Here is a 15205-nt window from a genome sequence, read left to right on the forward strand (position 1 = left end):
GCATGGTAACTGAATTAGCATGATTGACCCACTAGATGTATAAAATGCCAACCCTAGTCAAAATAGCCTAAGTTGCTTAGCTTCCACGCAAACATGTAGAGCTATTAGCAACCTCAAAGACCACACACACTGGGGTCCCAATTCTGCCTATTGTCCAGATTGTACCAGTGTAAAGCCACAGGTTTCAGCAGAGTAACTCCAAATTCACACCAAGGTGCGAGTAAAGTTTCCATCTGTGCATGGAACTTGTTCTTCCATGCAGGAATGACTGCACTGGGACAGACTCATGGTCCATCGAATCTGGTATCTTGACCCATGCCAGCTGCTTGCATAGAGGATGTGGGCACACAATATACTGCTGTTAGCTGTGCAGTGCTGCCTGACGGGGGAGAATGTAATTGTCTGTCAAGGGGGAGCATATAAAACCAGTATTGACAGAGATAGGGGAAAGGCTACAGGATGTCATAGAAAGGTGCAGCAGGGGCTTATAGGATCATAGAATCTCAGGGTTGGAAGGGACCTCAGGAGGTCATCTAGTCCAACCCCCTGCTCGAAGCAGGACCAGTCCCCAATGTTTGCCCCAGATCCCTAAATGGCCCCCTCAAGGATTGAACTCACAACCCTGGGTTTAACAGGCCAATGCTCAAACCACTGAGCTATCCCTCCCCCCGCCCCCCAGGAGCTTCTGAACCCCTAGAAAGAAAGAAGGGCGATTCTTTCGGGGCCCTGTGGACGGTGCTGTACAGCGAGAAAGGGAAGGGGTCGTGAAGGGAGCTGGTGTGAAAGCGGCAGGACGCGCACACGCCGCCGGGGCTCCGCAGGGGACGGTGTTACACCGCCCTACACCTGAGGAGGACCGGGGCGGGCGCTACGGGCGACGGGAGCCAGAGGGGAGGCCCCTATAGGAGGAGCGGCCTCGGGGAAGGGCGGGTCCTAGAGTCGCTTCCGAAGGGGGCCGGGCCGAGAGGGGTTCCCGGAAGCGGGCGGAGCGTCTCGGCTGTCTCCTGCCCGCGGCTCCCTGCCCCGCACCCCACCCCACCCCAGGATGGAGGAGGCTCAGCGGCTGCTGCTGCAGCGGAGCCGCCTGCGCCTGGTGCGGGAGCTGCAGGTGGCCCCGCTCTGGGACCTGCTGCTGCACAAGGGCGTCTTCACCCAGGACATGATCGAGGAGATCCAGGTGCCCCGCCCCCGGGCTGCATCTGGGGTGGGAGCTTCCGGCGGTACCGGCCCCCCAGCGCCCCCACCGCTGCCGCCCTGCCCTCGCTGTACCCCGGCCCCCTCCCCATCCCTGCTCAGCCCCCCCTTGCCCAGGCTCCTTCCCCATGCCCCCTGGGGTAATTGCATTTTAGCGCCCCCCCATGGCTAGAGACGGCAGTGCAGACGGCAGGGCAATGCCCCCGCCACAAGACCCAGCCCCCCTGGGGTTCGCACGACCCCCTTAGGCTTGCTGGGGAACTTCTCCCCTGTCTCCCGCAAGGAACCCGGCAGCCGCTAGATGCCATCGTCAGGCCGCTGAGCTGCCGCCGGGGACCGTCTGCCCGGCTGTAAACGGCTGAACTTTCACAGCCAGGAGCAAATCGACAGTTGTGGGGAGTTCCCTGCATTTCTGATCGAGCCGTTCAGGGTTATTGCAGGGGCCGAGGTCGCAGAGCGGCTGTGAATTTAAGTTTTATGACTGTGAGCTGGAAGGACCACCTTGGAATTAAAGTGGCATAACCCTACCTGTGGGGGTAAACAAGCCAAGAGAAGCTTTAAAGGCTGGGCGTTAGTTTGTACAAAACCAACAAAGGTATAATACAGTAGAACTTGCCCTATCATGTGGGAGGCAGTATTGTCTAGTGGTAGGAGTGGAGGACTGTGGATCAGGTGACTTGGGTTTTATACCTCACTCTACCAGTAACTTGCTGTTTGACCTAGGGCAGTTCCTCTGTGCCTCAGTTTCCCTACCTATGATAGTATCTGGGCCTTAAAAAATTCACTGGGCCTCTACTAGACAGAGGCATGAATTTGCCAGCCAGAGGCTGATGTGAAAGATGGGAGGGTCATCAATGAGTTACCTGGCTACAGGCTAAAAAGACAACACCCTGATCAGTTTATGTTCTGTTCACATCTGGAAAATCCCCCGTCCTTTCTTGTACTCATCACCATGCTGTTTATGAATTGCTGGACTGTAGACATGCTGTGCCCACTGGATGCTAATGCTTTCTGTCTTGGTTTTGCTCCCCTATAGAGAGCAGGCACTCGAAGAGACCAAGCCAGGCAGTTGGTTACAGACCTTCAGACGCGAGGAAGACACGCTTTTCCTGCATTCGTCTCAAGCTTGCGAGAAACTGGACAGAATGACCTTGCCACTTTGCTAAGTGAAGGGGACAAATTCCCACAGTTGCGTCCGGTTGATCTAAAACCAGTTGAAATTGGCTTACGTGGTGGAAAGGGTGATACGTGTAAGTATCAGTGGTGGTGCTGTTTTCGTGATAGATGGCAAAACTGGATACAGCAGTTGTAAACCCTGTTGCTGAGGAGGTACAGGAGGCTGGCTAACAGCTTGTGAAATCTGATAGACCGGATGTCTCCAGAATCATTGATTGTATAGATTATTCCACACAGCCACTGGGAAAATATAATGCTATCCAATACCACTGAAAACTTTTAATTGGCAGCAATCTCCTAGTGCTGTGCTAATAACTTTAGAACGGCTGGGTTTTTTTGCAGGTAACCTCAGTGGTGTCTCAAATCTGACCTCTGAGGACACAAACATTTCTCTTTTCTATTGGCGAGAGAGTGTGATCCAGTGATTAGAGAAGGGACTGGACACTGGCAGATCTGAATTCCATTCCTAGCTCTGTGTCTTACTTGCTGTGGGATTTGGGTCAGATCACAATTCCTCCATCTGTAAAATGGGGGTAAAACCTCCTTACCTGTTAAAGGAATTCTGAGGTTTAATTATTGTAAAGCTAAAGTGTGCTAAGATTCTTGGATGGAAGGGACTGTACAGCATAGTATATTTTATTTGCATTTGATGTGTAACTTGTCTACCTGTCCTGTTTTTACCTTATATAGTCATATTTCTTTCTTTATTATTCCAAGGACTTGTCTACCCTTTAAAATGCTAGAGTGGCGTAGCTGTAGGGCTTCAGTGTAGACACCACTGTATTGACGGGAGGGGTTCTCCCTGGAGCGTAGGTAGTCCACCCCTCTGAGAGGCGATAGCTAGGTCGACGGAAGAATTCTTCCATCAGCCTAGCGCTGTCTACACAGGGACTTAGGTCGGCTTAACTATGCCGCTCGGGGGTGTGGATTTTACACGCCCCTGAGTGACGTAGTTATGCCAACCTACTTTTCTAGTGTAGACCAGACCTTACAGAGAGAGTTCTATACATATTACAGATTTTTTTTACCAAAAATGTAAAGGCAGGATCCCTGCCCTGACAAATGTCTGCTCTCACTCAGACAAGTCTGATACACATGTTGCAAAGACATTTGGTGCTGAGAAGATCAGCACAGTAAAGCCTTGAGAAAGGCAAAGGGTTTGAAGCAGGAGAGAGAGGAGTCTTGGGAGGTCATCCTGAGAATAAGTGGTGGCAGGAAAGAAGAGGCAAAACTGAAACTGGGAGCGGGAGGAGGGATGCAAAGATCACGTAGGACAGAGGACATGAAGGAGTGAGAATTTAAGGTGGGATTTAGGTAGGCGTGGAGTAGAGAGAAGTCTTTTTATGAAGGCTTGGCCTTTTCAGGATGCTTTAATTATTTGGGTGGGGTGGGGAAAGAGGGAGAGGTTGCTATTTCTAAGAGCACGACCCAGGAAGAAAGGGGCAGGTGCCCTCCGTGTGATGGTGAGAACAGGTTTTGCTGTGTGCTCGCAATTCCCCTCCACTATTGAGTCTGGTTCTAGCAGCAGGGCAAGAGGCTCCGTTACCTGCAATCAGCAGTGCTCCATCCGGATCCTCCGGAGAGAGGCCTGCTCTCTGCTTCGTATGCTTTTCTCTCTTGCAAAAGTCTATCAGAAGGGCAGTAATGCATGGCCCAGATGTCTTATACCTTTACAGATGGGAAGGCTCATGAATATTTGCCTACCCCAATCCAAGCCGTGACTGAGAGATGCCAAGTGTCAACATGTCCCAGCGCAGCAGCTCCGGGTAAGCAGTCTCCGCTAGCCAATTCTTGGTCTAAATCCTTCATTCCATCTCCTCTCTCCCCATACCTCATGTAGGTCCCTTCGGCCCATCTTCCTCTGGGAGCCTCAGCGTGGCCCACATATTGTGCCAATCCGCCTTCTGGATGGAGCATCCTCTGGAGCAGTGGTTCTCCACCTGCGGCCCAATCAGTACAGAGCTGCAGCCCATGTGACATCCTCAGGGCCATACAGGGAGTATGGGATGCGGTCCACCTAGGGTTCTTGCTTCCCACAATGGTAAAGAGGTTGAGAACCACTGCTCTGGAGTGTATCAGTGCCACTCCATAACTCCGCTGGAGGCATTCCCTCTACCCTGCTCTTCCCTCTCCCTGTGCCCTTTTGCCACAGGCTGGCTGATCATGCTGTCTACACATTGCATCCATTCCCTGCTAGTCCAGGCATCTCTCCTGAGTAATGATGATTTTCTCTCTGTGTGCAGTGACTAGCAACCACCTGCAGCCATTTCCCTCTGTGAAGCGGGTATCTCTGTGTACCATTACTTGTATCAAATCCATAGTATTTGTACACATTTCTGGCTAGTGTCTGAGAGCCATTAAAAGCACCCAGAGAAGAAAATATCAAGACTAAAACCAAGGCTCTGTCATAAAGGATCCATCCATCGAAGGTGGGAGGGATGCAGCCCCAAGTGTACTTTGCCATGTAATTGTTGATTTAAGATGGAATGTAATCAATCTGAACAACTAGACGCTGTCAAAAGGAAAGCTACTTTGAGTTGTAACATTGATTGTTCCAGAGACTTTTATAGGCTAGGTTAGGTTGCCTGCTGCTTAGGAGAGGAGAGAAGGTATTTGGGATGGAAAGGCTATGAGATGATTTCCCATCTAATTCTGTTGTGACAAATGAAGCTCAAATTCACGACTTTCTGGCCAATACTCTTTGACAGGCAATGTCCAAATCCATGATAAATGAACCCCCAGAACTTCACTCCCAACATCTGCAGTCCGATTATGCATGTAAAGGAACAATGTTTCTTTCCGGTGTGTCACCGGGGGCGAGGAGGAGTTCAGGTGTCAAAGCACTGGAAATATTTGCATTAATATGAATCCCATTAAGCAGGGACCCAACCTCTAACGAATGTGAGGTACGTGGCGGAGCTGTATGTCATTTCTCTCTCATCACGTGTTGTAGGTTCTGCTGCAGAGAAATCCAGGAGGAACTCAGATATGGTTAGTTTCCTGCTTCTACGTATAGTGTTTTTACTCGTTTCTTACTTGAACGACCTTCCTTTTTCTCCCCTGTCCCACCCACTTTGCATCCCGTTTTCAAAAGTCAAAGGGATTTAGGCTCTTAAGACTCCAAATTACAAAGGTATTTAGGTGCCTAAAGGTGAAGCGGGTGTATAGTGTAATTTTCAAAAGCGTCTATTCAGTTGAGGTGCCTAAGTTCCATTGAAAGTCTATGGGAGTTAGGTGTCTATCTCACTATGGTATTGTTGTAAATCTTGCTGGGCACCTGCTGTTATTTTCAAGTCCCTAAATACCTTTGTAAGGTTTTGTCTATGCTAGAAAGGATTTGCTGGCATACTGGGCAAAATAATATTTTTTGCCAGTATAATTTATACCAGTTCCCCGAACGAAATAAGCAGCAAAAGGACATTTTTGCTGGAATAACTGCGTCTGCTCTAGGGGTTGTGCTAGCCCTAAAGCAGTCAGTTATGGGTGTGATTGTCCCTCCTCCCCTCAACCAACAGAGATATGCTGGCAAAACTTTTAAGTGCCTAGCAGGTCTAAATCTGGCCCTTAGTGCCAAAGTTAATGGGATTTGGGTGCTTTTGAAAATTTTTGCCTGCAGCTGGTAATTTACATTGTGCTTCTTTACAGTTTATTTGAATCAAACTGTTTTGTGTTATTTAAAAGATCATTTAAATAATTACTAGCAAATGTGACTTTGATGTCCAGGTGTCAGATGCAGCATCCGAGTGAGTCCTGCTGCTTTGACTGGGTCAGTTCAGTTCAGATTAGAACAATTGTCACACCACACTCCTAATTACATTAAATACAACATAAATCTGACCAATAACATATAGTCAAATATTTTTCCCTAAGTAATTATCATCAAGACAATTAATAATTACCTAGCGCAACACTTAAAGTGTGCTGCATTTGTAGAGTGGGTATTTTGTTTTTGTAATTATAGTGTGAAATATACTAATAAAAAACCCCCCACTAACTAAAATGCACTGCACACATTCGTGCAGCATGACCGTTACAAGTTAAGCTAGTGTTGTGAATACAGACCTGCATGTTTAGGAAAGTGCAGGCCAAATTCATCCCTGATGTAAGTCAATGGACGGGAGTTTGACCCTGTATCCATTTCAGTCAAGACCCTGATTCTGCTGATCCCATTGACTTCAGTGGGACTCTGCATGAATGAAGTAAAGCTGGATGTGTGACATTATCCCAGCTGCTTGTGTTCACTCGTATAGGGAGCAATTTTCCCTCTAATTTTTTACATCCATATGCGGAATGAATTTTGTTATGTGCACCAATATGGAGGTGATGTGTGGTATGGGTGGGGCCGAGGGATGAGGGGTTAGGGCAGAGGGTTGGGATAGGGATGGGTGAGGGCTCTGGCTGGGGGTTGCTGGCTCTGAGATGGGGCTGGGGATGAGGTGTTTGGGGTGCGGGTTTCCCCAGGGCTGCAGCGGGGAGAGAGGACCCTCTCTCGCTGCAGCAGCCCAGGACGGGGGCAGAGGCGCCTATCCCCAGCCGCAGGAGCTCCGGGTCCGGGGCCAAGGGAGAGGCACCTCTCCTGGCCGTGGCAGCTCTGGGGCCAGGGGAGAGATGCCTTTCCCCACCTGCACGGATGTAGCCGCACAGCCTAGAGGGAACTTAAATAGGGAGCATGGATTCCATTATCCATCTGTCATCCTGGGCAAACAATAAATTGAGTTTTCAGAAGCAATAAAATGTGGTTCATGAAAGCTGCATTGTCAGTTCTGAGCTGCATCCCACTGGATTAGCCGACAGACACACTGAATAAAATGAGGTTGAATTTAGTTTGTCTGACTGCTCCCCTGTGGGTATGTATGCCAGGTTTATGTTCTGAAAGCTAACCCGTGTGGTTACTGCCTCATCATCAACAACGTCCGTTTCACCGAAGAGTCTGACCTGTCTTCTCGAGAGGGCTCCAACGTAGACTGTGAGAAACTGGAGAAGCGCTTCAAGTCACTGCACTTTGACGTCCTGGTTCAACGAGATCTCAAAGCTCAGGTAAAGGTGGAAGCATTTGGCAAGAGCCGAGGGGCTAAGAGGCTATGCTGCAGGTGAAGGTGTGGTGGTAGCGGGGGTGGGCATACCTGTGCTAGCTTCAATCTCACTAGGACAGGTAACAGTCGTCGTTCAGATATGGCCGCACAGGCTAACTGCCTGAGGACAAGCCCATCGGAGAGCCTGCATACGTTCTGGGGTGGCTAGCCCTCACTGAAGTCCATGGTGCCACATCTACACTGCTACTGTTACCCGTGCTAGCTAGATTAAAGCTGGTATGAGTCTACCTACCCGTGCGACAATCCCACCTTCGCTTGCAGTGTAGATGTACCCTAAAAGTGTTGCTAGAGGGTGACAACATGTGCTTCGATGGTAAAAGCACATAACCCTCCAACCCCAAACTTGAGTGTTCGAAGAGACAGCGAAAGCACTGTTTTCAAATCATCTTGTCTTTTGCAGTTATAGTAACAGATGAAAAAGGAGCCCCATGTTCTGGGCTCTCTGGGCTGAGTTTTTATTCCTGAACATGATTTATAAGTAATTGTCTGTGGATGTATTTATTTGATAGTTCTGACCGGGATTCTCCCTGACGGGCGTACCCAGGGGCTTGATTTTCTGTTTGTTCTTGAATGATATAATAGTTGATATTAAGCAGGGCATTCAATCTCCTGGCATACAAACGAGTCCAATTATTTTTAAATCTGAGGCGGAGCATTGGTGTGCGCGTGTGCACATCAAATGCACTGCCTTCCATTTGTGCTGCGTTTGGAAGAAACACAGAAATGGGGGTGTCCTTTAAAACAGCAAAGTAAATCTCTTCATTTAAATGGCAAATGTTAAGTAGCAGTAGATTGCAATCACCCTGAGCTTGTTCCATCTGAGAAGTGGTTCAGTGTCCCAGACGAAGAAAATAGGGTGACTCTCCGTGTGGACACTTGTCAGGGTAATAAAATTGTCATCCTGCTTGGCACTAAGTTTAACAGCCTTGCTGGCAAAAGAGAGGGCAAGGACTGACTGGGCCGTGGAGCAAGCAATGGGTCTGCTCTCCTCCACAACAGCAGTGTCCGCAGATCAGCATTGAGCAGCACGGGGAAGCTGGTCTGTGCTCTTGGGTGAGCCAGTCTCCTGGGAGCACACTCTGACCCCTTTCAGCAGCATGACATTGACATGGGATTGCTAAGGGGCAGGATTGAAGGTAGCAGTTGCTAAACTGGCAACGGAAAAATGGGATCATTGAATGCTGACCTTTGCAAATGTGTATAGGAAATTGCCAGGGAGTTGCAGCACCTGGCGAGGCGGGACCACAGCGCTCTGGACTGCTGCCTGGTAGTGATCCTTTCCCATGGCTATCAGGTAAGAGGATCGGCACTCTCGTGCATATCTCCCCATGATTGGGGGAGAAGCATGCTCCTGAAAAGTGTGTGTGGATTGCCACCATGCCCTGGGCATCAGCGTGGTGACTGGTTTCTGCTACCTCCTGTCCTGATCTTATCCTGCCGACATAGGCCATTAGGGCCTCTCCTTTCCAGGTATCGTACTATGTGGGGGGGGTTGCCCGGGGAAAGGATCTTCTAACTGCAGTGCTGAGCTAATCATGGTGGGGGTTGCCCCATTACCATGCGCGATGGGGCCTCCCTTGATGGTAGGCTCGGTGATTTGCTTTATAGCTATAAAATGTGGTGAGGTGTTTTCTCAGGTGGGTGACAGATGCTATATCAAATACAAACTCTTTCCTACTTTAATCTGACCTTGCTGCTAATTCCCCTTCCTGGGCATCCTGTGCCCCTTATAAAAAGAAAAGGAGTACTAGTGGCACCTTAGAGACTAACCAATTTATTTGAGCATAAGCTTTCGTGAGCTACAGCTCACTTCATCGGGTGCATTCAGTGGAAAATACAGTGAGGAGATTTATATACACACAGAACATGAAACAATGGGTGTTATCATACACACTGTAAGGAGAGTGATCACTTAAAATGAGCTATTACCAGCAGGAGAGCGCGGGGTGGGGTCTAACCTTCCTGGGACATGGGGTGTGTTCCGAGTTTATGGTGGATGAAACAGTGAGGGGAGCCTGCTGCTAGACAATGTGTTGTGTGGAATAATTCTACATCCGCCAGGGGAGCGTCCATGGATCAATGCGGGGGGCGGCGGGTGTATAATCTGCTTTGAGTCTACCTACCTGTGCTACAATCACACCTTCGCTTGCAGTGTAGATGTACCCTAAAAGTGTTGGAATGAATGAATGTAGTAGGAATGAATCCCTGGATTACAACAGCGCCTAGCTAGAGGAAATGTGGTGAAATTACAGAAAGAGGAAAATTTAGGGTGGCTGTTAAGCAAATATTCAGATTAGCCTATGGGGCAGTGGGTAAATTAAAGCTGACAAATCCCAGGTTTTGGGGGAGAAGTGGGGGCCATTGGAAGATCAGGGGCATGGGTTTCTGGAATTTAGACTATTTAAAGTAACACATGGGTTTTCTCTCTCCTTAACTCATATCCCAAATCCTCCTAAATATCAGAGCATCAGATTCATCCCAGCATCCATATGCAAGGAAAGACTTTTAAAATGGGGGTTGTTTATACTAGAGCAGTGGTTCCCAAACTGGGGTTTGTGAACCCCTAGGGGTTCGCAAAATGTTACAGGGGGTTCTCAGGAAAAAATTCCCTAATGGCGGACAGAGCTGTCCCTAGGGACCCCAGGCAGCACTGGGCCAGCAGCCTGGAGCCCCTGGACTTCCAAGAGCTAAGCAGATCAAAGCAAGCATATCTGTCATACTGAGGAGATTTAAACTTTAAGACTCCTTATAAGAAATGGAAAGGGAAGTGGATATTTTTTGCTGTTTTTAAAATTAAATAGGCAGCTAATATTGTTTTAAAAATTATTATGAAGAACAAGTTTAAACTTTGTTGTAACGTGCGTTGTTTGACTGGACTGCTCAAGACCTGAATGCTTGTGTAGGAGGAACAATTTGAGTTGGCTTCCTTAAATATCTTCATGCTGTTTCACATCTGACACTCCTTGATGAAACATAGAAACTCCTTGTCTTATAACAGGCTTATTCAAAGTGATACAAGCTACAAAAGTGAGATCTTGAAAGAGTGTTGCCGTTTTCATATTGTAATAAAATATTGTAATGATAAATAATAATTAATAATAAATAGTGTGTAATAAGCATGTCATAAAATGTCATATATTTCCAAGATCACTGCTTTTATAATTTACACTCAGGTAGAGGAGAAAATCCCTGGAAATATTCATTTTTCGGAGGGGGTTCGCGAGACTTGCCATTTTAGTAAAAGGGGGTTCACAGATAGTTAAAGTTTGGGAACCACTGGGCTAGAGAAAAGGTTGGCCTCTTGCCTTTGTGTTAACAGCCAGCGGATTTTGCTCTTTCAGGCCAGCCATATTCAATTTCCTGGGGGCATTTATGGCACGGATGGAAAGCTCATTCCAGTCGAAAAGATTGTGAACTTCTTCAATGGGTCCCATTGCCCAAGCTTGAGAGGAAAACCCAAACTCTTCTTTATTCAAGCCTGTGGCGGAGGTGAATATTGGCTTGAGTTCTGTGAGTGCTTTGCCTTCGGGGCTCCTTTAGGAGGAGAAGCAGTCGTACGGCCGCTTGCTTGTGCATAGGCACTTGGGGTGTAATAATTCTCTGTCATCTCTTCCTTTTGCTGCTCTTATTCCCTTTTCTCAGGCTGTCTTCTCTTGCTCTCTGCCCCATATTCTTATTGCTGAGGCAATGCACTGATTGGCCACAGAGAGTGAGGTTTCTAAAGACTGAGCCGTTAGAAGCACTTCAGAGCCGGAAGTGCGTTCCACTGCAATGGAGCTCTGAGCAGAAGACTCCTGCATGGAGTCTGCCACAGCTGATTGTTTCGGTTCTCTGCCTTTGGCTCAGAGCATCTCGCTGGCGTGAATGGACTCTGTGCTTGAGTGAATTGCAGGTGGCTCCTTTAGTTAAAGGACCGTGTTTGCTAAGGGGTGGGAGGGAACCGCTGCGTATTAGTTACATATGTAACGGAGAAGGGTTTTCTGGTTGCCTCTTGCAGAGCAGAAAGACCGAGGATTTGAGGTGGATTCTGATTCACCTGTAAACCAACCTCGTGGAGGTTCCGTAGAGTCGGATGCAACTCCCTTTCAGATCCAGCCCGGTAACTTGGATGAGCCAGATGCAGTAGCCAGCTTACCCACTCCCAGTGACATCTTCGTGTCCTATTCAACTTTTCCAGGTGAGACAACATAAGTCAAGCACTGGCAGTGGATAGAGCACTGGCCTGGGATTCAGAGGACATGGGTTCTATACCTGGCTCTGCCACTGACCTGCTGGGTGACCTTGGACAAGTCACTTCCCTGCCCTCTGCCTCAGCTTCCCCAGCTGTAGAATGGGGTTAATGATACTGATCCCCTTTGCAAAACGCTTTCAGATCTATGGATGAGAAGTGCAAAGCGAGAGAGAAGGCTTATTATATATTCTTACTTTCCCTCTTTCGAAGTCTTAAAGAACCTATTCTTTGGTGAGTAATAACACCCTGCATTTATCATCTGAGGATCTCAGCCCTTGGCAAACATTAATTGAGACCCTAACCTGCATGAGGCAAGCAATTATGATCCCCATTTTAGAGGGAAGAAACGGAGGCACAGAGAGGTTTTGACTTGCCCCAGGTCTCCCAGTGAGTCTGTAGCACTGGCCTCGCTCCCTCACGAAGAGTCTGAATGTTCTAGTGCTGGATTTGGAAGAAATTATCCATAGGGTGGAATTTCTACCCCTCCGGGCATGTCCTTATGGAGTTAGGAAGGAAAGAAAGGACTGCTTGTAGGGAATGAGTTCCTTACTTCCCCTGTGTTCTCCTAAGGTTTTGTCTCCTGGCGGGATACCCAGACTGGCTCGTGGTACGTCGAAACACTGGACAGTGTATTGGAACAATACGCTCCTACTGAAGACCTGCTCTGCATGCTAGTGAGGGTAAATGTTCCTGTTTCTGACTCTCTTGCGGAATGTAGGCATTTGGTTTTGCATTTAGTCAGGCGTTAGACACTTAGGCCTCCGTTTTCAATAGTGACTAGTGATTTTGGGATGCTTCAGTTTTGGGGGGCCCAACAAGAGATGCCTTGAAAAAGCCTGATTTTCCAAAAGGGCTAAGCACCTGCCCTCTGAGAATCAGGCCTCAATCAGGTGTCGCACCCAAAATCACAAGTCACTATTGAAAACGGAGGCCTTAATCTTTGCCTCACGGCCTGCCCTCACCCTGCCTCAGAGCAAAGTACCATCTGTCCGTCCTGTCACAAAAAGGCAAACTGTCAGAGCCACCAGCAGCAGGCACCATGGTAGTGTGTTGAGATAATCTCCTACTTGGACATAAAATAGCAAGACATGGTTGTGTTTGTAACGGTCAGAGTTCTCCGTATTGATCTTAGCTTTTTGCTTTTACTCTCTCTCTGCTGCTGTGGTGAGCTTTTGATTTTTCTCCTGGAACGTCCTGTTGTATGGATAACTCCACCGGATGCTTGTGTTACTGTTATTTTTTTATCCTGACTTGTAAGTGATGTAAGTGCATCTTAATTTATGTGCATGAAATGTAAATGTGTATGTTAATGAGCCGGTAAGTTTGAGTATATACTAATTTAGGATTCTCAGAAATAACTCTCCCATATTGTGAATGACGGGCACAGTGTTTCAGAAATAATTCAGTGAAAATCCGAACCTCTCAAACTAACTTTTAAGGGTACTCGTACCATGCTGCAGCCCTCATACACTGCAATGAAATAGCACAAAAGCCCATTTTGTCACTATCAAATGGGCCACGGTGTTTACTCAGCAATGCCCAACAATTAGGGTGACCAGATGTCCCAATTTTATAGGGACAGTCCCGATTTTTGGGGCTTTTTCTTATATAGTCACCTATTACCCCCCACCCCGTCCCATTTTTTCACACTTGCAATCTGGTCACCCTACCAACAATAATCATAATCATTCACTTACCAGAAATTGTGTACTGGGCATACACCTACAACTCAGATAGTGGAGAGGTGGTTGTTTTGTCCATTCAAGACTAGGCAACTGACGTTCCAATTTTCAGAATTCCAGCTGGTCTTTTGCGTAACCCGTGTGTAAAGAAACATCCTACATTGTCTTCAAAACAGGAAAGAAAAATTGTTCTCACAATCTCCTGGACCTAATTCTGCTCGGGTAGAAATCAGTGGCACAACTCCTGTTGATTTCAATTTGCTGAGGATCAGGCCCTCCAATTCTAAAGTGGTCAAACCGCTTTCAGTTGGGAAAGTGAATGCTTTGAAATCGTTCAGTCCCAGTGCAGGATTCTTGGGGAGGTGATGGGGAGTCCTAGCAAATACGGAAGGGGAAGAGGGATAATAGACCTTTCTGTTTTGAAAGAAACTGCATGGAAGTGTCGCCACAAAAGAATCATAGAATCATAGAATATCAGGGTTGGAAGGGACCTCAGGAGGTCATCTAGTCCAACCCCCTGCTTGAAGCAGGACCAAACCCCAATTTTTGCCCAGATCCCTAAATGGCTCCCTCAAGGATTGAACTCACAACCCTGGCTTTAGCAGGCCAATGCTCAAAATGACTAATCTCTTGTGAGCAAAGGAAAGGTTATTTCTGATTCATACAAAGAGCTGTCTGTGTGGACTGGGCAGCGGGGGGTGGATATTGACTGCTCTCAGGCAGCCTTCAGAGATTAGCATCTGATGAGGAGCACAGGGGTGATGGAGTGGCTCTGAAGTGTCTTAGAGGCAAAGACCTACAGTACAGTACAGAGGTTTGACACAAGATCTGCTCTGGAACTCTTTATCTTGCCCTGCACTTCTCCAGAGTTGTCTTAATTCTGCCAGCAAGCCCTCCCCACCCTCACCTTATAAATGTTAAACCTACCCACTGCCTTTCCTCCCCCTTTCCTAATATATACAGCTCTCCTCACTGCACCCATGGTTATCTGTGCGTCTCTAGTGCTGGGAAAAGCTACGTTCCAACACACTCAACCAGCAAACTAGCCAACTCCTTGGTTTTTCTCTTTCCCAGGTGGCTCATGCTGTGTCTGCTAAAGGAAAGTACAAGCAGATGCCGGGCACTTTTAACTTCCTCCGTAAGCAATTCTTCTTCATGAGCGACTAAAGTTGTGGCGGGGAGGTCTCCGCCATATGCCCGGGTTGTCTCCACGAGGCTGGAAGAGATTCTGCACCTGACCATTACTGCTCCGAACCAATGCTCCTCTTTGCCTTCGTCTTTTCATGGATTCATTTTTCCTTGGAAGCTTAATGTGTTCATGCGTTCGTTACTGTGAAATAGACGTCACACCTCCTGCCTGGTCAGACCAGGACTGGTCGCTTCCTAATCTCAAACATTTAAGACCGACAACGAGGACTGAAGGGAAGAGTCCGGCCCTTCATTAGGAGGTTGCAGCCTTGGACTCTGTATCTCTGCTATCCAGAGGGCCGTGCTGGTGGCCATTTTAGGCCCCACTCTAACTACGATTACGGTGCCCTCTACCAGGAGGCTGGGTGAAGTGTCAGCATTTTGTAATTACCTTTGTATTTAAACCCTTTGAATCAAAAATGCCCCTGAATCAAAAGCCAGTGTTTGGGGATGGGGAATCGTTTTACAGTATCTGTTGCCCTTTTGTATTAAAGACCCCACTCTTTCTATACAGTTCGTCTTGCTCTTTTATTCTCTTGTCTCTTCTTCAGCTAGCCTGGCGTTCTCTGACTTCTCTCTTACGGCTAGGCATCTCCCAGCGTCTGGGGGAATAAAAGCATGATGATTTTAGCAAAAAAATA

At 47.8% G+C, this 15205-nt stretch overlaps 1 protein-coding gene across 2 annotated transcripts; it reads left to right on the top strand.

The window, feature by feature from the left end:
* Nucleotides 1-967: 967 nt before the first annotated feature.
* On the top strand, nt 968-15073 carry CASP9 (caspase 9). 2 transcript variants are annotated; one of them, XM_077837211.1, is made up of 11 exons: nt 968-1177; nt 2231-2444; nt 4047-4136; nt 5324-5361; nt 7231-7407; nt 8668-8757; nt 10805-10952; nt 11461-11640; nt 11836-11925; nt 12265-12374; nt 14451-15073. In XM_077837211.1, the coding sequence occupies exons 1-11, from the start codon at nt 1046-1048 to the stop codon at nt 14541-14543; spliced, it is 1362 nt and encodes a 453-aa protein (XP_077693337.1). In that variant the 5' UTR covers nt 968-1045; the 3' UTR covers nt 14544-15073. The 2 variants fall into 2 exon arrangements, with proteins under 2 accessions (XP_077693337.1, XP_077693338.1); XM_077837212.1 differs by lacking the exon at nt 11836-11925 and having other exon boundaries at nt 971-1177.
* The last annotated feature ends 132 nt before the right edge of the window (nt 15074-15205 follow it).

The sequence above is a fragment of the Eretmochelys imbricata genome, chromosome 18, assembly GCF_965152235.1.
Source record: "Eretmochelys imbricata isolate rEreImb1 chromosome 18, rEreImb1.hap1, whole genome shotgun sequence".
NCBI classification, from domain to species: Eukaryota; Metazoa; Chordata; order Testudines; family Cheloniidae; genus Eretmochelys; species Eretmochelys imbricata.

Coding starts and splice junctions, on each gene's coding strand:
- CASP9 (XM_077837211.1), top strand. CDS start 1,046: ATGGAGGAGGCTCAGCGGCTGCTGCTGCAGCGGAGCCGCCTGCGCCTG. Junction 5,362..7,230: donor CCAGGAGGAACTCAGATATG/GTTAGTTTCCTG, acceptor TATGTATGCCAG/GTTTATGTTCTGAAAGCTAA. Junction 12,375..14,450: donor TGCTCTGCATGCTAGTGAGG/GTAAATGTTCCT, acceptor TCTCTTTCCCAG/GTGGCTCATGCTGTGTCTGC.